Source organism: Lytechinus pictus, chromosome 12 (assembly GCF_037042905.1).
Source record: "Lytechinus pictus isolate F3 Inbred chromosome 12, Lp3.0, whole genome shotgun sequence".
Taxonomy (NCBI): domain Eukaryota; kingdom Metazoa; phylum Echinodermata; class Echinoidea; order Temnopleuroida; family Toxopneustidae; genus Lytechinus; species Lytechinus pictus.
Window position 1 is genome coordinate 29,479,183 of NC_087256.1, and position 23,120 is coordinate 29,502,302.

Consider the following 23,120-nt stretch of genomic DNA (forward strand, 5'->3'; position numbering starts at 1 on the left):
ATACTTTCTGATCAAGGTATATATCAGTCAAGTTGGTTAACGCCAAAGCAAACTCTTAATAGATTGGGCATGACGAATTTATTTGACATTTCTGATTCCTCGAGCAGATATTGGGTAAAACAAGCTGTAGATCTACGAATATAGGATTCACAGTTGCATAATTGGTTTACGTTCATAACCGAAAACTCTCAGTGTGTTAACTACTATATATTCAAAGAAAATCTTCGTCTAGAAAGTTACCTCATCAATATGAATAAAAAAAGATAGAATCGCGTTTTTGTAGATTTCGTTTTGGAAATCATCGACACCCTTTTGCCTCAGGAAGATATGAAAATCGTCAAAGGAACATATTAAGGTTTTGTACATTATGCAACCTTCAATCAATTGGTGATGAATTTCACTATCTATTCGTTTAATGTCCTTCTTTTGCTAAAGAAAGAAAGTTTCATCTTAAAAAAATATTACACTGAAAGACCGAATACTGTAAAAATGAATCAGCCATTTTAATTGTGAAAAACCAGAAATCCGTTCCAACCTTGAAAAAATTGCAGGAAAATTATGCTTCGTTTCTCAATAAGTTACGCTCCAAATTCAATATTTTGAGCTGTTAATTGAATATTGGAGCCAATAATATGCTGATGCCATTACTTGCCTTTTATTAGACAGATGCATATGCTAATTACAATTTTAAAAAGCTGGGTTTTTAAGCTTCAAGGCATTAATCCATTATCTCATGTAGGCCTAATTATCAAATTTTCTAAACTTTGCTACGCTCGAAATATGATATTTTGAGCTTTTTGACTGTGGTTTAATAGCCAACGATGTGATGATGTCGTTATTTGGAATTTTTCTTTCTTTTTTTAATCATATGTTTTTGAAGCTTCAGGGTACTATATCATTTGTTACTATAATTTTTAATGCTAAAATTTGTATTTTTTATTGATCTTTTTTTAAATTTACTCTAAATGATTGGCAAATTACTTGATGAAATGACATTGATGATTTTGTACATTTTTATGATTGTTTCTCCAATCAGTACCCACTCTATTGGTGACCGTGGGAATAAATGTTATTGTCATTGTTTCGGTCATTGTCACCCTTGCCAAATATAAAAAAGCCGAGGGACACACCAAAATGCTAATTGACCGCTAAAGCTCGTCTCACACGATCCGAAATTGATTGTGATAACCAACAATTGATATGGATATTCCAACTAATATTACGGATCAGACTTCACAGTAGTGGCTTCTGAAATCGAAATTCAGTCCAGTTAGAGCCTCGACGCGATCCCTGAATGAATGAAATTCAATTCCAAATCGTATAATGACGTCATCATTGGCTGTGACTTGAAGCCGATTTGGACTTTACTCCGACCAAAGGGCTTGCCGCAAAGTAAAACAGTGATTTTAGTTTTCCTAACGATATGCAAAACTTTATTTAAAGTAATTTTACTTCTTGGAACTTTCATATTTGATGCATATATGCGTGTTTTTTTTTTTTTTTTTTAATCGCGTTTTTTTTTTTGAAAAATCGCGTCGCACCGGCCGGATCGCATATGTGAGCGCTATTGTGCTCTTAGAATATACCGCCCCTGAAGACAAGTCAAATGAAGGATAAAACAACTATGTATATATATTATTTATTTTTTTCTTATGTTACTAAGAAAAAAAGCGATATTGTATTGAATGGGTGTATTGAATGAATTCAATAAATAACAACTTAATAAAACAAAAAAATGCCTTCGTGATACGCAAAGCGCTGATTTGTCGCCAATCTCGTCAGAATGGTCCATGGAGATATCGATCATATATATTTTTTTTAAACAAGTAAACTAGTTACCAATAATGCGTATAGCATTTCCATTTATTTGAATGCAGTATAAAAGAGCTATGATATATAGAATAGATATGTAATATATCAAGAGGTGGATATATTTTTTAAAAACAAGTGCACACCAAGTTACCAATAATGCCTATAGCATTTCCATTTATTTTAAAGCAGGATAAAAGAGCATTACACATTAAATACCTTGCTCACAGGCATAGGTGCCGCGGTCGGGGTTCGAACCCCGGACTCACTCGGCCACGGCACCTCCACTTTTGTGGATATATATATATATATATACGGTATATATATATATATATATATATATTTTTTTTTTTTTTTAACAAGTGCACACCTAGTTACAAATAACGCGTAAAGCATTTCCGTCTATTTGAATGCAGGATAAAAGAGCATAGGTGTCGTAGCCGGGGATCGAACCCCGGACTTTCCTTGTATAGCCAGGCGCCTTAGACCACTCGGCCACGGCACCTCCATATATCTCGTCATGAAACATAAAACGCCCTCTAACGACGTGACCTTACATGGCGATTGGAGGTCGAGGCCACTGAACTAGATCTCGAAGAGAGAAAACATCACAAATCAAGACATAATCTGTGAAAGTACTCTTATTTGGACTACTCTAGAGACTTTATACTTTTCTTGAGTTGCTGATTCGTGAGTTCGGTATTTAATAATTATTTTTATAGATTTCTATTCAATAAAAATGTTGTCTAATTTTTAATGGCGCTAATGCACTTTCGCACCAGGCTCCGACAAACAAGCGGCGTCCATATGACAAGATCTCCGTTTCGCCGGCGTGGCTGGCTGGCATGGCCATGTGATGGATGGGGGTACGGCTTGCGCGTAGTGTAAGCCGGCTGCAGTTGTACATGTATGATGTTGTGCTTATTTCTTTGCCTTGCCTTGGCTTTGGGTGCAATGAAAGAAAGTGTGTAGACTACATGTATGGCAAAGTTCCCCAAGTCTGCACATAATGAATTTTGGGCATTTCATGTGAGACTGAGACTGGAGGCGTGGAGCCTCACAAACAATGCATCCTTTTTCATCAAAATCCCTGAAATGCTGAAGTGAATCACTTGCATTTTGCAAAGTCTAAGCGAATGGGGTGTAGACTCTAACAATAACATTACACACTCATTCAATGAACAAGGTTATGAATATGATATAACCTTGTTCTCGGTTATATCTCCATGTAACGTTAGGGAGTTCGGTGGAAATGCCACTTTGACTTTCAGAATTTGTATCTGTCTGTGCACCCATGTATAAAACAAATATGAAGCCATTAAAGGAGGAGGAAAAACCCTATAGAAACCTATAGTATACCATGAGAAACTTTGAAGTTCTATGAATAAAATGATGTATAGTTCAAGGGCATGCCTTGCCCCGCATAGCAGCGCATTGCACTTTTAAAAAAAGTATTAGGCCTACACAGTCCCATTCATTGCATTTTGTGTAAGTTATGAAAATCTACTTTTTGCTGTAAAAAAATCTGCACATTCTCCCGTTTAAACAGACATATCTCTGTCAATATTTGACATGAATTGATTTATTTGACAAGCTTTCCAATGGTACCAAATTTGTTGGGATTCCTTCAAGATTTCAAAAAGAAACTGTCTCCCCCACCCCACTCTAGGCGACACCCCAATACTTACCCGTGCTAATAAACTGGGACTCCACTCACGCGCGTTTGGGCCTCCCTAGCTTAGAACTAAGCACTAATATCACCTTAAAAACTAAATCTACAAGGTATGTATAATCTATTTACAAATTTAATAATGTTTAATCGGTACTCACCGGTTCTTTTGTTGCATTTTCAGACCATTTCTCACAATTCTTCGTAAATATTTGCGGCAAATTTTGTCGCCATAGACAGCTTAGCGTCCATCTTTATTGATAAATGGAGCGCCCTTTACGATAGTTGTTAATGCCGCGGAGAAATCGTTAGGCATTTTGGCCTGTGTTCAAGGCGTTCTTTCTGTTTTATTTTTTATATTGAAGATTGTGCATTTGTTGAATAGCGCCGTCTACGTCAGGTATGAGATCGAGTGTATAAATACACTCTTCCAAAATAATTATGATTCCGACCTGGCGCTGTTTAACTTCAATCTCTTTCACCTAAATTAGCGATGAATGCTAGCATTATAAAATATATATTATTAACGTCTGACGAAAAGAATAACCAACCGATCAGCTGACGAGAACGCGAATCACGTGATCTTCATATCAGCTTCGATCGCGAGTCAGAAGAGAAGAGCAGCTGCCCAGAAAATCAGGAAAAAGCTGTGAAAATGTAAGTTCCCCTTCATTTCTTTCATTTTTTGTTGTTGCTAACGATGCATTTACACTATAAAATTATAATTTAAATAAGAGAAAGGAATTATAGCTTGTACTTGTGATATAATGTTTAAATATCCTGTTCTCAGAGATTTCTAACCAAAAATACTACTGATGTCGCCTATGAGGTCCATACATGTAATGTTGGACCTCATTGGTACTAGGAGTGCCCCACCCAAGCCTTTAATATTTTTTTTGACAGAACAAAATCTGCATATTTTCCCCTGTAAATTAGAATAATCTCCGTCAATATATCAGACAATGAGTTGAATGAAGCACCAATATTTTTCTTATTTTACAAGCTTTCCAATGATATGAAATTTGTTGGGATTCTTCAAGATTTCAAAGTCACCGAACTCCCTACTCCATGTGTGGCAAAATAAGGGTGGCAATGTTTGGCTTATTTTCTCTTTTTCTTTGGGACAAATGCTTGATTTTTTTACACTGACAGTTTCCATTACACCTATTTTTCATACAACTTGGCTCTTAAGTAAATTTGATTCTTTAAATTATTTTTTTCTTAATTAAAAATAGAGATCAAAAATGAAAATTTTCTTGCCTACTTTCCACCAATAGAGGACGTACACAAAAATATGCCCAAAAATCAAGTTTTTGAGCGCTCTGGTGAATACAAAAATTATTCCCAAGTTACTAATGAAGAATAAATTGCAACTGTATGGAAATTAGTAATTTTGGTCACAAAAGTGATATTTTAATGATTTTTTTAAAGTGTGTGCTCTGTACAACATTGGCATACCATAGTCCTACCTGTAGATTCCCCACAGGCAGGATGGTTGCAGTGAACAAGTGACATTACAGTGTTTCCACAGATCCAAAATAAATGGAATCGCCTGCGCCTGTATTTTTCTTTAAAATTTTATGAGATATTTGGTAGAGTGAGACCACCACATATCGACCACCTCTTTTGAAACCGACCACCTTGCGCGCATTAAAATTATTGCATATTACAAACGATACGCAAGGGGGAGTAGGCGCAGTGTCCGTAGGAACGGTAAGAATCGATTTACAACAAAAAATGTAAAAATTTAGTAGAATTCATCAAAATTGCATTGACCAGACCCGAACCCCGCCGAAAAACAGTTGTTCATACCAAAAAATCTGATAGTAAACGGCTTTAGAACAAAATCCGTCGTCAATCGTCGAATCATGTGCTTGAGCTCGCAGTGGAAGTAGTGAGACAATCATTTAGCATGTTGACATCATAGAACTGATTTGGAAGAGTCAAAATATTTCGCCAACGCGACAAGAATCAGCCGTAAACTTAGTGTATCGCGGGTGGTCGGTTTCAAAAGACGGGTGCGAATGAGCAAATGTAAAATCGTCACATTCGTTGTTCGCCGATATATACGCGAATAGAATCTGAGTCGTCGATCGAAATGTGGGAATCTGATCTGCTCAATTTTCTACACAAATTAGAGGAAATCTAGGTGAAAGTAATAAATATTTTTGCAGATACGATGCTTAGAAAATTAGTTGGTCGATAAGGGTAGTTCCAACCATACACTTACTCATCATAATAATATAAGGAACATTATCAACTGAAAGATAATGAAGATTTTGTGAAATAAAAATGAATTCATGTTAAATCCTAATTCAAATCGTTAGGTGCACAGACTTGGGGACCACCATCATACAAGTAGTTAGATTAAGACTAATATTGTGTGATTATAGTTAGAAGTCTATTTTCTGTTAGGCGAGGGATATGTCCCGCCGATTGTTCATTGACCTGTGATCTATGAGAATTATTTTCATTTTATTTTCCTTTGCGACTTTGCTCGGAAGATGCAGCATTCGTTTATCTTTCTAATAAAAATCACTCAGTTTATTTTAAAGCAGTAACACCTCAAAACCTTAAACATGTTCCAAACGATCACGCATGTTGGCGACTTCCATTCCAATGCATTCGTCTTTGTGACTTTGTCAGGAAGATGCGCGCGACTGCGAACAAAATTTTGATGTATTCCTTTGTTTTTAAACATCGCCGATTCGATTTTCAATTCGATTTCAATTTTAGAAGCTCAACTGCCGATCTGATTTTTGATCCGATTTACAACATTAGATATGCTCTGCTGCTGAGAGTGAGAGTGCACCGAGCGAGACTTTGTTTGGCTCGGCGCCGCAGTATCCCCTCTGCCAGTGTCAATAAAGTTAGACCGATGACGGCCATTGGGCTTGTAATGCTTGAGGTTTGACGGAGAAAACAAAGCGTTTGAATGAAAATTAATAGGCCTAGATCTATTATAACTTAAGAAAACAATCAGCTTACCAATTTGAAATAGAATCTAAAACTGCGATTTGATATCAAAAAATTAAATTCCAAAGAGCCGGTACGTGGTTCCAACGAGAGACCGTCTTCATGTATGAGGCATGTCCATTTTTTCTCTTTTTTTTAGGGCAGTGTTTGTATGGCACCATGAGTGAGCTGAAATCATTTCTCTACAGCTTCCTAGGGAAGAAGAAGTTAACTCCCGATTATGACATTCGCAACTCTGGTCCAAAACATCGCCAGAGATTTCTCTGTGAGGTAAGCACATGTGTATAATTTTGTTTATATGTGATCATCCAAATTGAAACCCACAATAAGAGGCTAAATACAAATTTTTAATTGTTGAAACAGATCCTATACTTTAAAATATTTTGGGTTTGATCAAATAAAACCTGAATCAGAGTGAGAATAGAAAAAGGAGAAAACTGTCTTAGAAGTTTGGAGTTCAATCATGCATAGACGCTCAAGATCTGTTGAAACTCTAGGCCTGGCCCTGGCAGTCTTAGTCTGGTCAAAGATACTACACTTGGGGAAGATCGGACACTTCGACGATTTTTTAAACGCTCGATAAATGCTTATGGGGAAGGGCGCCCAACAGCGTTGAGTAAGTAAACCTCACATCGGCACGCGACTGTGTATAAAACATATGGGGAAAATGAGAGAAGGGAGTTTGGAGAGGGCTCAAGGGTGGCGCATGGAAATATTTCCACGTTTCATTACCAAGAAACCTCTAAAATATATTCATCTCAAATGTAAGGGGGGAAAACTGAAGAAAAAAAAATTGAAATGTAAAAATAGTCTATCCCATCAACCCTTCACCATTTCTCTCATATGTTTTGTACACAACCATTTCGCGATGCGCAAAGTTAAAAAAAGGTCGTTACTTACTCAACGCTGTAGGGCGCTCTTCCCGAGCGTTTCATTACGCGGTCTATGTACTGTCCAATCTTCCCCTTGTAGTATCTTTGGTCTGGTTTAACAATGGGTAGCCAAATGTGACATCAATCTCTATAATATCAATAAGATGAAAAATTTCTCATTATATTTGGCATTTAAGGACGTTCCACAGTTTTGAAATTGTAGAGATATTTTTTTAAATGGTCCATGGAATAATTTCAGTTTTTTAGCTTCATAAAATAATGCGTCGGATCTGCAGTTAGAGTGCAGATGATGAGAAAAATCAGCTCATGCCCACAGCTAATTAATCACCTGTTCATCCATTGTGACGTCAGCGCGCAGAGTGTAAAATATGCGCAGATCATAATGCGCACAAACATAACTGTGGAACGTCCTTAAATCATTGCATATTGTCTTGAAATTATAACAATTGTTTTCTTCACTATTAAAAACATGGGAAAGATCCCTGTACAAGAAGAATTTTGTAAACAAACTTCTGAGACTGTATAATTTTAGCCCAGATTTACACCATGGTTGGAAGCTAGCCAGACTGAGAATACAGGTCTTCGGGTCAAGATATACTTGTTCATAAATGACATTCCTCGGTCGTAAAGATCTTTTAGGCTTTATCAAGTTTGTCAGTCCATTTTGCAGGTCGTGGTTTATGGCCTATTAATAATGATGTCATTCACTTTGAAACTTTCAGATTCTTGATTCTGTATGTATGTGAACACGAGTATATGCCAAAAATATGAAAATTCAGCATTTAATTCTAGCTTCCACAAGTCTGTATCACGCTAGGACATTGTGAACATTGCTGTGATACTTTCTTTTTTTGTTATTTGATCAGGTTCGTGTTCCGACGTATTCTTACGTTGGCATCGGCAACTCTACCAGCAAGAAAGACTCTCAGGCAAATGCCGCAAAGGACTTTCTCAATTTCCTGGTCCGGAGTGGGGAGCTGAATAGCAAAGATGTCCCACTCTTGGATGTAAGTATGCAATATCGGATTCTCTTATTTTAGCGTGTAATGTTACAGGCTTTCTAAATTGCCTTACTTCTGTGGAAAATGGTAAGCACTGTTTCGTTGAATGATGCTTCTTTGAAATGAATCGATTATTTAATGGGATGCCCATCTCTGAATCTGTTTCCAGGCTCCTGTTGCATCCATGTCTAACGAAGGACCTTCATCATTGCCACCTGGGATGTCAGCCCCTCATCAGGCTTTTGGAATGGGTGGAGGCCCAGGAGACATGGGAGGAGGAGGAGGTGGGGAACATGGAGGGAGAGGTAAGTGTTATTTATCAAGGATGTCAGTTCCTCATCAGGTTCTAGGAATGGGTGGAGAAACAAAATACATGGCGGGGGGGACATGTAGGGAGAGGTTTAAAGTGATTGAGGCTTATTATCAAGGAGGTCAGTTCCTCATCAGGTTCTAGGAATGGGTGGAGGACCAGGAGACATGGGAGGAGGGGGAAGTGATTGAGGCTTATTATTAAGGATGTCGGTCCCTCATCAGGTTTTAGGCATGGGTGGAGAAACAGAAGACATGGCAGGAGGGGGGGGGGGACAAGGAGGGGAGGTACATGTAAGTGATTGAGGCTTATCAGGGATGCCAGCCTGTCATCAGGCTCTAGGAATGGGTGGAGGACCAGGAGACATGGGAGTTGGAGGTGGAAGAGGGGTACATTGAGGGAGAGGTATTAATAGTTTAGGTCTTTTATCAAGGATGTTAGCTCATCATCAGATTCTAGGAATTGGTGGAGGCCCAGGAGACATGGGAGGAGGGGGAAGTGATTGGGGCTTATTATCATGGATGTCAGCCACTTATCAGAATGTTGTTAGCTCATCAGGCTCTAGGAATCGATGGAGGTCCAGGAATTATGGGAGGAGGAGGGGAACATGGGAGGAAAGATAAAGATTTTATTGTCGAGGATGTCGGCCCCTCATCAGGCTCTAGGAATGGGTTGAGGCCCCGGAGATATGGGAGGAGGAGCAGTGCTGTGATTCTATTACCAACATGATCTTTCTTTCCTAAGCGTGTAGGCAATGGAGGACAGTCGACCTCTTTCGCGCTTCATCGATGGTGGGAGATCTGACGGCACCGTGATATGTCGTCGAGCTCCAGCACTTTCCTGGTCGCTTACTTGTTGTCGACGGCGAGTGTAATCAGGGTGCTCGAATGCCTTCAGGACGTCGTCTCGATTGGCCATCCTGGAAAATCTTATGATTATAGGATCTGGAGAATTAGGGGCGCTTCTAGGATCGGAAGGCGGTGTGTGTTAGAAATTGGAAATTTCTCAACATCATCATATGATATGTTTAGAAGTTCTGCGATCACTTCAGTAGATTCTTCATAGAGGTCTTCATCTTTTTTCTGACTTACACCATAAAACAGGAGTTTCATTTGCCTAAGGTGAATTTCCTGTTTAAGCAACTTTTCTTCGAGATCTGCAACCATTTGTCTGCTTACAGCGATGGCATCTGGAATGGTGGTAGTTTTGACGACAGAGATCCTTTCCGATGTATCATTGACGGAAACCTGTATCTCAGTTACCGCTTTATTAGTAGCATCCAACTCTGATCTAAAATATGCGATATTCCGTAGAACTTTATCTAATTTCTGGTATATCTCAGAATTTGATTCCACTATGGCACTTTTAACTGCTTGCGATATCGCAGTAAGCATACTGGCCAAAACCACTTCTCCTTGCTGTCTCATGCATGCATTCGAGCGTGGTATAGCCCCCTGAGCTGCTATGTTGGAATTCGCTGGAAAGGGCGTGGCACTTCCTGATTCAGTTCTGATAGCGACATGCTTTCCCTTCACGGACGGGGTGGTTCCGGCGTGGTGTATATCCAGCTTCTGGTTCTGCGTTGGTGTTGAGACCGACGCCATTTTGGTTGCAGTTTTCACGGCAATTTCTGACTTCTTGCTCCTCGGTCGAAGTTGATATTGCTTGCTTGTATTCCTAGCACGTTTCTGGTCAAATTTATAGCTCATAGCTTGTATGTAAATTTGGGTTTTACACCGCAGTTACTCTAGACATGCATGCTGTCCTCAGTGACTGAATTGTGATTCAGGAATGTTGTGCTCGCTTTACTAATAATTTTAAGTGAGTTGATTGTTTTGTCTTGATTTTACTTGTGGAATTCTCCTTTTATTGATTATATTAACTTGTTTGTATATTTTGATATCCACAGATAGTCACGATGGGAGTATGCCTTCATATCAGAGGAGTTTCTTCGAGAGGCAAGGTGACAAACGAAAACTAGAAGAGGTAATTTAATAAAATAAGCAGTTCTTTTTTAACTCATATCACATCATGATTTACCATCTTTATGCAGATTAAATTTAGCAAAAATTGGGCACCATTCCTATTTGGGAAAAAAAATAGCCAATTATCGCATGTTTGGTAACATTTTGAGCAATATGAAATATTTGTTAGGAACTCATTTTATTCAATTTTATGCTTGGATGTATGTTTCGTTTCAAGGCTGAGGGAGCAGACATGAATGCAGGTATCCATGGCAACTGGACAATTAGCAACGCTAAGTCCCGCCTCCATCAGTTCCTTCAGACCAATCGCATACAAGCTGATTATAAGTATACACCTGTAGGTCAGGATCACAACAGGTAAGTGAAACATACAATCAATACCGTAAGTAACGGTGTATTAACCGCACCCGTGTATAAACCGCACCCCCAACTTTGGACTAAAAAAAAAAAAAAAAAAAAAAAAAAAAAAAAAAAAAATCCTCACATTTACATGCATATTTGAGGTACGAAGAAACAAAAACTAAGTTTTAAAGATTTCAAAGTATTCAAAGAGATTACCAAGTATGCAGAAATCTGCTGTTCTTGATCAATTCATCTACAAATGTTAGCAAGAAAGAAAGGTCCCGCCAATATTGGCAATTTACACACTCACTCACCTCACAGTCACAGTGTACACACACACAGCACTGCCTTTCTTGTACATGTACATTTCAAACTTCGATACGGTACCACTACCAGTACATCTTATCAAATTGTGATCTGTGTCTTTCACATTTCTTGCATCACAACCTCACAATCACTTTCAGAATTTGTCTAGCATTCGATGTCTTAGCATGAATTTTGGATACGGGATTACAGGAAGGTTCAAGAAACAAAGAAATTTGTATTTTTTCCAGTTGTTTGACGGCTTCGTGCCGTCTCTATCGTGCGTGGTGCACGGTGTACATGGTATCTTATGAAAAGCAAACGGGAAAGAAAAAAATAAGCTGGCGCGAAACGGGACTTTGAGGGGTTAAATTAAATGAATAGCGCCAGCTTAAGTCGCACTAAAACCAAAATACAACGCGAGCTAGCTCTTGGCTCTCGCCGCGCTCAGCTGTGACAAATTATTACCGAGAATGCTTGGCGTCTCTATGAACTTAGCCAGGGAACTTCGCTGCTTTGAATCGAGAATAAAGTCGAAATTAGTGTCATGAAGGTGGGTGCATTTGTTACGACAGTATTTGATCATAAGATCATAATAATCGCTACCCATTACCCGCGGCTCATACCCCTCTAAACGACATTGCACTGGGCGGCTACGGCCGGCCACTCGATGTGTTGTGAACTGGCAGACTTCTTACATGTTCGGGAGGGGCTACGCGGGCGGGCTCAGACCCGTCACCGTGTATAAACCGCACCCCCGACTTTTGCTTATATCCCGCCGAGAAAAAGGTGCGGTTAATACACCGTTACTTACGGTATTTATAATTCATTGTAATTTGTTTATGGTCGCTAAATATTAGAATTCACCTAATGATCGTTTGCATGTTACAGGTCCCAGAATGTGAAATTTGATACTCTGATTGTAGAAATGGATTAGCATTTAATCAGATATCACACCTGCTCGTATGTGATTCATTTGGGACTTCAGATTGATTTACATTTCTATAAAGATAGTATGCAAAGTGATTAATCATGTCAAATGAACTTGTATGAAGAATTCAAAAGTGTACAAAATTAGCTACATGTATTCTTTATCAAGCATCTGAACGATTTGCTTTAAGAGTAAATCTTATGGATTTTTACCATTCTAAACTTTTTTTATCTATATAATTTTCATATTCTTGAAAATGTTCATCATATATCTTGGAAACTGCTGTTTCTTTTCTACTTCTCAGCAAGATTTTTCCTACATTCAGTTAAAAAGGTTTGGAGATCAGCTGAAATATATTTGAATATTATTTCTTCCTTTTGAAAGACCCTTTTATTTCATAACCACAATGTTACATTTGCAGGATTTGTCTTCAATCTTGATTTTCTATGACCTTGATTATAATATTTTTTTATGATATAAATTAGCGCTTTACCATTTATGATAAAGAGGCAGAGAACTGCTGATGATACAAATTTGTGGAATTTTGATGCTACCAAACCAGAGATGCTTTCACCCAATAATGTACATGTAGAATGAAGAGATATCATGTGATCTAAAGCATATATGATCAGGTGACTTGATCATATTGCTTTGTAATCACATGACATTTCTTATATGTAACTCCTAAGTCATGAAAAGCTATTAATTCAGAAATATTCTACATTGGTTGTTAAAGTTAGATCCACTGAACCAGAAGAAAAGCAACGGTGTATTGAATAAAAGAAATGTCATGTGATATTGGCCATGTGATCATGTGACAGACCTAAGATCACATGGTCTTTGATCACATGATATTTCTTGTATGTAATTTTAAAAAATAATGAAGAACTAAGATGCTATAATAGATTTAGAAAATGTTGTGCATTATTGATTGTTGAAGAATTTAGAACGGCAGTATATAAATAGAAGATATGTCATGTGATATTGGCCATGTGATCAGGAACATTAATATTAGTGATCAGGTGACAGACCTTAGATCACATGGTCTTTGATCACATGACATTTCTTATATGTATTTGTGATTAACAAAGATCAACATGCTATTGATTTAAAAGTAATATGCGTTGATAGAAAGTTAGAGTTTAAGAAAGCCACTGAACCAGAAGAAAAGCAGCAGCCAGTGTAAGAATAGAAGATATGTCATGTGATATTGGCCATATGATCAGGTGACATAACCATGATCACATGGTCTTTGATCACATGATATATCTAGAGTGTCTTCCCCATTGTATAGTGAAACAAGAGAGTGAAGATTATTTTTGAAGGGAAAAAAATGCATTCTGGGATTGTTTGAAATTTCACACTTTGAAAGAAAAGAGATAATCCAAAGCATGTTACAGTTTATGCTTCTTTTTGCATCATTATGAATAAGTATAACCATTTGGAACTTTTATATTAGTAAATCCAATATTCCAATTAAAATGAACATTAAAATTTGGCAACCTTAGGGGAGGTAACATGGAGAACTTTTGTCTTTCTGAAGCTAAGTATATCAAACTTCTGCTGTAGATCAGCAGATGATAATGAAATCAAAGAAACAAGAAGTCATGTGATACTCATCACGTAATCAGGTGCTAAAATCTGGATCACATGATCTGTAATCACATGATCTTCATGGTGGGAAGTATGTACTTAAAAATTATGTGCATGGGTCCTGGACAACTAGGATTATTGGACTTGGGAATTTGTAAATTCAAGAAGTGGTCAAATTTAATTGAGGGTTTGTTGTCCAAAAGTCAGAGTTGTCCAGGATCCTCATGTTTGAAGAGAGCCCTGATGTGTTTAACTTGCTCTTTATTTTTTTGGTCCAATACAAGTTCTTGCAGTTGGCTTTTAAAATGTAATCATATTGAACAAATGATATTTATTGCATGGGAACATTTACAAACCAAAAGAAATGTTGAGACTTGATCAATGGATGCGATTGCAATGGATGGCTAAAAGTTGATTGCAAGACCTGGATAACAGGACACGTAACTGAGTGAACAAACTTGGTAAAATATTAAAGGAAAGCAGTTGAATGCAGTATTAAACTTGGCAGATAGTTGCAATAAAGAGCAGTTAATTGTAAGAGATTACACGTAGAAGCAAGATGATTGCAGGAAATGCAATCAAATGTAAGTTGAATGCAACAGGGCTCATGATCACTTGATGGCTGTTCTTTGAACCACCTGGAGGAGTCAGTGAGGAACCACACATTTTGTGGGGAAAAAACAGTGGCTAAATGTGGCGTATCACCTTTTACGAGGCAAAATGGGTCACCATAGTCATAGGATTTTGACAGCTGGATATAAATTGCATCCTTAAACATGATAATGATGAAAATGAAATAATACATATTGTGTTTTAACTACAACTACATGTAATTGTATGCTCTGAGGAGGAAAGAGAATATTACCCAGAATAGCTAATATGTTCATAACAGTAAAGACCTGCTTTTGAAAGTGCAATACTTGATTTCATTTCACGCAAGAGCAAAATTCAGTATGAAGGATAACCATACCATATTTTATTTTCTTTTGATGATTTCATCTAAAGTGAAAATGAGGAGTTCACTGTCTAAGGGTTCTTCGGGAAAACATTGCCTTTAATATGTGCATTTTTTTTTATATCCTTGTGATACTTGGCAATATTTTTTCTAAAATTTGTACAGAAATGAACATAAGGTTCAACATGATACACGTATTAACAAACATTGACACTATACATGTAGGTAGACTGAAATATGGGATCAAGGTTTGTACTGTCATGTAAAGCCTGTGATTGTGGTGACACAAGGTTTAGTAAAGCCAATGGGAGTTGTCCCTATAAGAATGAAAGGGGCGGAAATTGAGGTGATATGCTGCATTACCCAGAATGCCACTGAATATTAAGATCTTAATCATCTAGTCTGGTTGCTCACTGAACCCTTCACAGTGGTTTAAAGGGACACATCAAGAGTTGGCTGCTGGCTTTTCTTCTGGTGGCTTGAATGAGGTGGAGGGGCCTCGGACCAGACGCTTTGAGGAATATGGTTAGTACCGTGTAGAATAAGGGGTGTTTCAAGAAGCTCGCATGTAAATACTTAAGTTCCATCAAAATGGAAAATAGGAAAATTAAAGAGAAATCCAAACTCTCGAAGCTATTCCATTTTATTTCAACTTTTCAAATTTTTCTGCAATATCTAAGCATGCTATCTTTTTTACATGTACATATATATTTCTATTTTTCATAATCCGGTGACCTTGATGTAGATTTTAAGTTCAGACTTTTTATTGATATTTTATTCAAACAAGAGCAGAAAATCTAAAGAGGCATATAAGTGAAGGTGTGACAAAAAAATAAACAAAGGATTTAAGAAAGCTAAATCCCTGCTTTTTTCTCAACTGTTGCATCTTCTTTTTGTGCGACTTTGAATGAAACCTATAGCTGAATGCAAAATTGTAAAAAATGATTAAATATGAATTTTGATTTCAATTATACTAAATGAAATGGTATCTTTCGATTGTTTGTTCTTTCAGTAACCTATTCATAGGAATTATGAATAAACTATAAAGTTTTACATATGAGTTTATCACTTTTAGAATTTTTTTCTATTTCATGGTAAGGCTTTGAACGAAGGGATGTAATGAACATTTGTCTGATATTACATATTTGTTTTTATCATGGTATTTTAAAAGTGCAAATATCTAACATATTATAGTACATATATATTCTGTATTTCTTACATGTATGCCACTATTGTGTCGTAAAGAGGCTTTCTTGAAATCTAAGTTTAGTTTCATGATTTGGATGTACATTGCACAGTGAAATATTTGTTAATCAATTAAATGGATTGTCATCCTGTAGGTCCTTTTATGCTGAAATGTCCATCTATCTTGCATCAAAGCGACGCAGTAAGTACAATAATGCTTCTTCCTGTAATACATATCATTTTTAAAGGAGAATGAAACCCTTGAAACCAGCTGAATCCATATCAAAGAGAAAAATCAAAGAAACATATTGTTGAAAGTTTGAGGAAGATTGAATGAATAATAAGAAAGTTATGAGCATTTGAATATTGAGATCACTAATGCCATGCAGATCCTCCTATTGGCAATGCGACCAAGATCTGTGATGTCACACACGTACAACTCCCTCATTACTTTAGTACTTATTTCACTTATATTCTCACTTTTATAGAGTCTATCACAAGGTGAGGTGTTCTCTTTATGAGAGGACAAGTACAGAGGTTTCACAACATTATATCATTGATGAATCGTTTGTCATATGATTAGAATGAGCAAAAAGATATGTTTTGGGGTATATTTTCAGTGTCCAAAAGGGGAGAGTTGTTCATCTGTGACATCATAGATCTTGGTCGCATTGCCAATGGGAGGATCTCCATAGCATTAGTGATATCGACATTCAAATGCTCATAACTCTTCTATTGCTAGTCCTATTTTACTCAAACTTTTGTTGATCTTATTCTTTGATTTTTCGGCTTTCGCAAAAGCTAACTTGCTCCAAGAGTTTCATTCTCCTTTAATGGATGCCTTTACTTGACTTGTTAAAATAATAATAATAATACCAACTTGCTTATATAGCGCATATCACTGCCAAATGCGTCCCTATGCGCTTCATTGGATATTATTACCTTGGCTTTAGCCCTGCAGCCTTTTACAGCGCAGGTACCCACTATACCTTCCCCAAATTGCATTGTAGTATAAATATGTTATTATGAATTTTTCCACTGTACTTAGAACAAAACTTTGAATTCACAAACGTGCTCATTTGTTGTGTATTTTACAGCAATCCATGCCCGAGAGCAAGGTTCTAATAAGAAGACGGCATCGGTGTCCTGCGCTCTCTCATTGACTCGACAGCTCTACCATCTAAAGGAGATTGAAGCATTCACTGGAGAACGTAAAGCAAAGAAAGCTGACTCGGTAAAAATGCATTTTTTATTGGATATCGAAGGGGATATCAGTGTAGTTTTTATTTTGACATCAAATTTGATGGTTTGCATGATTAAAGCAAAAAATAATACTTTTAATCCCATATAATACATTATAGAAAAAGAGTAAGATTATGGCATCATCTCAGCATTCCAAAGCCTCCTTGCTATGTGGTAACTATGCAATAATCATATTGTTTATTTTATATCTGATTTCTTTTAAATGTTTGTTGCATGCTTGTTCAATTTCACTCCTTTCCATTTAAATCAACTTTTTTCCCCTTTATATTAACATCATTGAATATATACATGTTAAAAAAAATATATAATGCAAATACAATGTAACAGCTAGCTAATTATATTTTTAAAATGCAAAAATAGACCTTACATATGTATTCAGGTGAAAATAAAGCATTTAGTTAAAACAAAATTTTTCCAATTACATAACATGAAATAATGATATTGCATATTGCTATGTAAAATGTCAAATCCTTTGATTCCACATTGTGCTCCATTAAGTAAAAATACTGGGGTAAAATTTTTCAAATCTTTGATAAGAATGATTGCAGTGGGGACATTGGTATTTGTAGTTTGTTTGGGTTTTTTTTTGTGCATTTATTCAGACAAGTAGAACATACATGTACAAGAGAAGTGTTTGATGAACCTGCAAAAGGTTGTATCCCCAATTCAAAGGGAGAAGTACATGTACAAGACACTTGCTTCAGTATATCTGTTTACTGCTGGACATTCACACTAGATGCCGTCATGTTTGCAATCATTGTTAATTTAATGATAATAAAACAGTTCTTATATAGTGCATTATACATTTCACAAGGTCTCAATGCATGTTAGAAAAAAAAATTAAAGAAGAAAATAATGAGGGAAAGCTGCTGGTAATGCTATGATTATTTTATTATCAGTTTTATTATCAGTTAAATACATTGTTAGTAGGTAGTGCAGATATATGTTTTCAAGTTGTTCATGCCTCTGTTGAGAGAACGTATTTCTGCACTACTTAAATCACATCTAATAACTTCTTTTCAATATTATGATGCAAACACTTAAAGAGAAATTCCAGTAGTTGCAGTAAACACTGATTTCATGAGAAAGTCTGTAAAACCAGGCTTAATTGTCAGTATATCATCGAGGATCTAGATCTGGTACAGTTACATAAACTGAACTTTGTGAAATCTTGAAATCTACGCTGAAAAATGTTCATACTGAACTTCCCCAACACAGATAAGCGCACGTGGGACTGTGTATAATTAGTGCTTTGAGCGTCGGGCCCGACGCTCTGCCCGAATCCTGTGCTTATTTGCTGATTTCTCAGCAATTACACAATTTTTTCCAGAATCCTTTGGCACATGCGTTTTATTTATACAAACAGACACTTTGGTGGTCATTTCATTGGATTCTGTACAAACTCATTTTGATATCGTTACCAAAACTAGCATTTACCTTTAAAACACATACTCAAGATAATGCTATTCTGAATATCATAGAATTGCATTTAAAAAATAATGTCCTGTAGGAAACCTTAATTATTGATTTATGATAATAAGACTGAAATACATTACCCACATGCCTTTTCATCGCACCTTCATATACTGATAACACTATTGTGCATGACTGTACAGGTTGCAAACAAAAGGATGCTAAAAATAGAACTAGCCGGGGGTTTGTGGAATTCCCCATGAAATGGTATTCCCACATAAGCCTCTACCGTGCATAGTATTAGCTGCATTACAAAAAGTTCAACTATTGAACGTTAAATTTGAGGTTGATTTGTGGTGAGGCCGTGATAGTCTAGAGGTTAAGACATTACATTGTGAATGTAAAGACCCAGGTTCGAATCCTGGTCACTGCAACCACCATTTTTTTTCCATCTCATTTTTCAAACCATGGAAGATGTAGCTTAATATTGTTTGTCTGCTAACCGTAGTATCATCCTTATCAATTTTCTATTGGCTTTATCATAAGAACATTGTCGGCAATGAACACATGATACAATGAAACCTAATGCTAACCAGGGGCAGCGTCGGGTTGTTTCGATTTTTATTTCAGGGGGGGGGGGTTAAGACAATTCATAGGGGGACATCATTTTTATTCCTCCACTCACCATTGGTGATGCTGGAGGCATTGTGTTTTCAGGTTGTCTGTCAGTCCTGTTCTGTTCTCGCAATGACTCAAGAATCGTTTGATGGATCAATTTAATATTTTGATCATGTATGCCTATGGGAGTGACAATGAACTGCTTTATAGTGTGTGTGTGGGGGGGGTATGGAGTTAAAAGCTTCAAGGTCACAGAGATCATTATGCACCTTGCGATGATGCAAGAACCCTTTGATGGATCAACTTTGTATTTAAATCATGTATGCCTATGGGGGTGACAATGATTTGATTATTTGGGGGTATGGAGGTCAGAGGTTCAAGGTCACAGAGGTCATGATGCACCTTAAAAAGCACTGTTCTTGTGATAAGTCAGATAATTCAAGAACTCTTTGATGGGTGAACTTCGTATTTGGATCATGTATGCATATGTGACTGACAATTATTTGTTTAGTTTTGAGGGTATGAGGTCAAAGATTCAAGGTCACACAGGTCATTTTACACCTTAAAATCCACTTTGATGGATCAATCTCGTATTTGTGTCATGTATGCATGATGTAGCGATGGTGCTCTGAGAAGTTTCGCAGGTCACAAGGTCAAATACTCAAGGTCACAGAGACCAATATATCCCTTAAAATGCCTTGTACTTGTGATTGCTCCTTTGATAACCATTTGACGTATCAATTTCAAAATTGGAAGATGCATGCTTACTGGAGTGACAATGATCTCATTAGTTTGGGGGAACAGAGATCAAGGGTCAAGGTCATGTGTGGAAAGTTTTAAGGACAATAATATTATTTGAAATTCTCTTGTGTTCAGATGAAACTTCCATTTCATTATGCATGTACTTTATAAAGATCTTCAGTAAGTTGACAGTACTTTACTGTTTGCTTTGTCTTCAAATATGATTTCTTATAAGCTTTTGTGATCTCTCTTAATCTTTTCCAGCTGGAACCTTATGATGTGTTGCTGAACAAAGATGTTGAAGAAAGGCTGACCAATGTCCTGTTTGAACTGAATCTTAGCACAGTCCCACCCTCACCCAATCCTGTACGTAATACGTAGCAAGTTTGCAATCTCACACATATCTGAAGATCAGCATGGTTGAAGGTCGGCATGGTGATACAGTTGAATCTTCAGTTTTCCAAAATGCAGAAAGAAAAAAAAATATCTGAATCATAAAAAATGCAGTGAACAGTTATGAAAATATAAGCGAAATCTAATAAAACAAACCATGAATCAGTGGAAAATCTGTTAATTATCCCTGAAAGGACTGGATGCCTAAGAACACTAGGGGGCTGATTCAGCCCACCCACACCCCCCCCCCATGATCTCGGTCATCGACAGCGGAATAGTCACAAAAACTGGCATGCATGTTACCTATGACATAATCTACAAAACTGTAAGGTCAAATTTATGCTAAAATCTCTTTACTAATTAATGATGCTAATTTATGTGTGAAATCTAATTAAGTAAAGTAAGGACCCCAAACTGTTATTTTTTTTACTCATAGACTATTTGTAGGATTCTGATCAAATGTACTTTAATAAAATAATAATACAATTTTCTTAGGTATTTTTTTTTCATTACAGCTTTATTGTGAAAAATTCAGAGTCTTATTAGGATTAAAGTGATGAAAATATGGACAAGCATTCATGCTTTTTAGTATACAATCAAATTTCTTAACACAACTGTTGTGTACTGATGGACGTATTCAAATGAAATAACGGTTAATCTAATCTGTTCTCTTGTCAGGAAGAGGTCGTGTCGATCAGCGGGGATACTGCCAACCAAGTTTTTGACAATCCTGAAGGACCAAGAGGTTGTTCTGGAGTCTCCTGGTCTCCTCCCATGAACAACTGGAACCCATGGCTTAACTGCAATATCGATGAAGGGCCCATTGCTCATGTAAGTCCCTCAGAGAGGACCTTAAAATTGAATCCAACCCAAATAAAAACTTGTTTTTATAAGAAAGAGAAAAATCAGACAAGTTGATAGGTGAAAGTTTGAACAATATTGGACAAACAACAAGAAAGTTATGAATTTTTAAGAGTTGTAAATATTGGTAATCACTATACCCATGGAGACTTCAAATTGGCCGCATATGGGATTTCATAGTGATGTAAGGCAAGGACTACTCTTCTATGTACTCCAATACATATTATGGCTAAAATGTTATTTTTCCCAAAAGTTTTATTTCAAATTATATTTTTCTTTCATGAGGACATAAAAATATATACTACCTGGGTTATATTTAGATTACTGCCCCAGGGGAATGGGTACTTAGGAAAAAACCACAAATCCCTGATAATAAAGTACATGGCCTATGGGAAAGTTGTCCTTGCCCCTTGTCATAATTTACTTACCCGGTTGCCAATTTGAAATCTACATACCATTAGTGATCTCAATTTTAAAGCAGCTATAACTTTCTTATTGCTTGTCCGATTTCTTTCAAACTTTCACCATTCTGTTTAATTTATTTTTCTCCTTCCCAACACAACATTTTATGGCCAAGGCTGGATTCCCCTTTAAAGGGGAATGAAACCTTTGGAACAAGTAGGCTTGTTTTGAAACAGAAAAATCAAAGAATAAGAATAAAGGAAGTTTGAGAAAAATCGGACAAATAATGAGAAAGTTATGAGCATTTGAATATTGCAATCACTAATGCTATGGAGATCCTCTATTGGCAATGCGACAAGGATGTGTGATGTCACATGTGAACAACTTTCCCTTTGATGGACTATAAAATACCCTCAAAATGTCTCTTTTTGCTTTTTTCTTATGGTGATACAAACTCTTTATCCATGATGTATTCTTTAAAAATCTGTATTACATGCCCTCCTATAGAAAGAACACATGATCTACTGAAAGATGTGATAGAAGAGGAAATTTAAGTGAAATATATACTTAAGTAATGGGGAGATTTGTTCACAAGTGACATCACACATCTTTGTCGCATTGCCAATTTGAGGATCTCCATAGCATTAGTGATCGCAATATTCAAATGCTCATAACTTTCTCATTATTTGTCTGATTTTTCTCAAACTTTCGTTGATCTGTTTCTTTGATTTTTGTCTCACCTGCATAGCAGAGTGAGACTATAGGCGCCGCTTTTCCGACGGCGACGGCGGCGGCGGCGACGGCGGCGTCAACACCAAATCTTAACCTGAGGTTAAGTTTTTGAAATGACAGCATAACTTAGAAAGTATATGGACCTAGTTCATGAAACTTGGCCATAAGGTTAATCAAGTATTACTGAACATCCTGCCTGAGTTTCATGTCACATGACTAAGGTCAAAGGTCATTTAGGGTCAATGAACTTAGACCATGTTGGGGGAATCAACATCAAAATCTTAACCTAAGGTTAAGTTTTTGAAATGTCATCATAACTTAGAAAATATATGGACCTAGTTCATGAAACTTATACATAAGGTTAATCAAGTATCACTGAACATCCTGCATGAGTTTCACGTCACATGACCAAGGTCAAAGGTCATTTAGGGTCAATGAACTTTGGCCGAATTGGGGGTATCTGTTGAATTACCATCATAACTTGAAAGTTTATGGATCTGATTCATGAAACTTGGACATAATAGTAATCAAGTATTACTGAACATCCTGTGCAAGTTTCAGGTCACATGATCAAGGTCAAAGGTCATTTAGGGTCAATGAACTTTGGCCAAATTGGGGTATTTGTTGAATTACAGCCATAAATTTGAAAGTGTGTTGGTCTAGTTCATAAAACTTGGACATAATAGTAATCAAGTATCACTGAACATCCTGTGCGAGTTTCAGGTCACATGATCAAGGTCAAAGG

The 23,120-nt window shown here is 36.8% G+C and overlaps 1 protein-coding gene and 1 non-coding gene across 6 annotated transcripts in view; both read left to right on the plus strand.

Annotated features, from left to right (window-relative positions):
• Positions 1 to 2,346: 2,346 nt before the first annotated feature.
• LOC129272712 (ATP-dependent RNA helicase A-like) overlaps positions 2,347 to 23,120 on the plus strand; it is a 46,130-nt gene continuing 25,356 nt past the window's right edge. The window contains exons 1-10 of one of the 5 annotated variants that reach the window (XM_064107308.1): positions 2,347 to 2,508; positions 6,594 to 6,724; positions 8,214 to 8,354; positions 8,518 to 8,653; positions 10,568 to 10,644; positions 10,861 to 11,000; positions 16,108 to 16,154; positions 17,050 to 17,186; positions 20,252 to 20,353; positions 21,059 to 21,211. In XM_064107308.1, the coding sequence (XP_063963378.1) occupies positions 6,614 to 6,724; positions 8,214 to 8,354; positions 8,518 to 8,653; positions 10,568 to 10,644; positions 10,861 to 11,000; positions 16,108 to 16,154; positions 17,050 to 17,186; positions 20,252 to 20,353; positions 21,059 to 21,211 (1,044 nt within the window). In that variant the 5' untranslated portion in view covers positions 2,347 to 2,508; positions 6,594 to 6,613. The remainder of the gene's footprint in view (positions 2,509 to 6,593; positions 6,725 to 8,213; positions 8,355 to 8,517; positions 8,654 to 10,567; positions 10,645 to 10,860; positions 11,001 to 16,107; positions 16,155 to 17,049; positions 17,187 to 20,251; positions 20,354 to 21,058; positions 21,212 to 23,120) is intronic. The other 4 variants (XM_064107307.1, XM_064107310.1, XM_064107311.1 and 1 more) reach the window with 4 other exon arrangements.
• Positions 18,990 to 19,061, plus strand: TRNAH-GUG (transfer RNA histidin (anticodon GUG)). The gene has a single exon. It is a non-coding gene; the product is annotated as a tRNA-His (tRNA).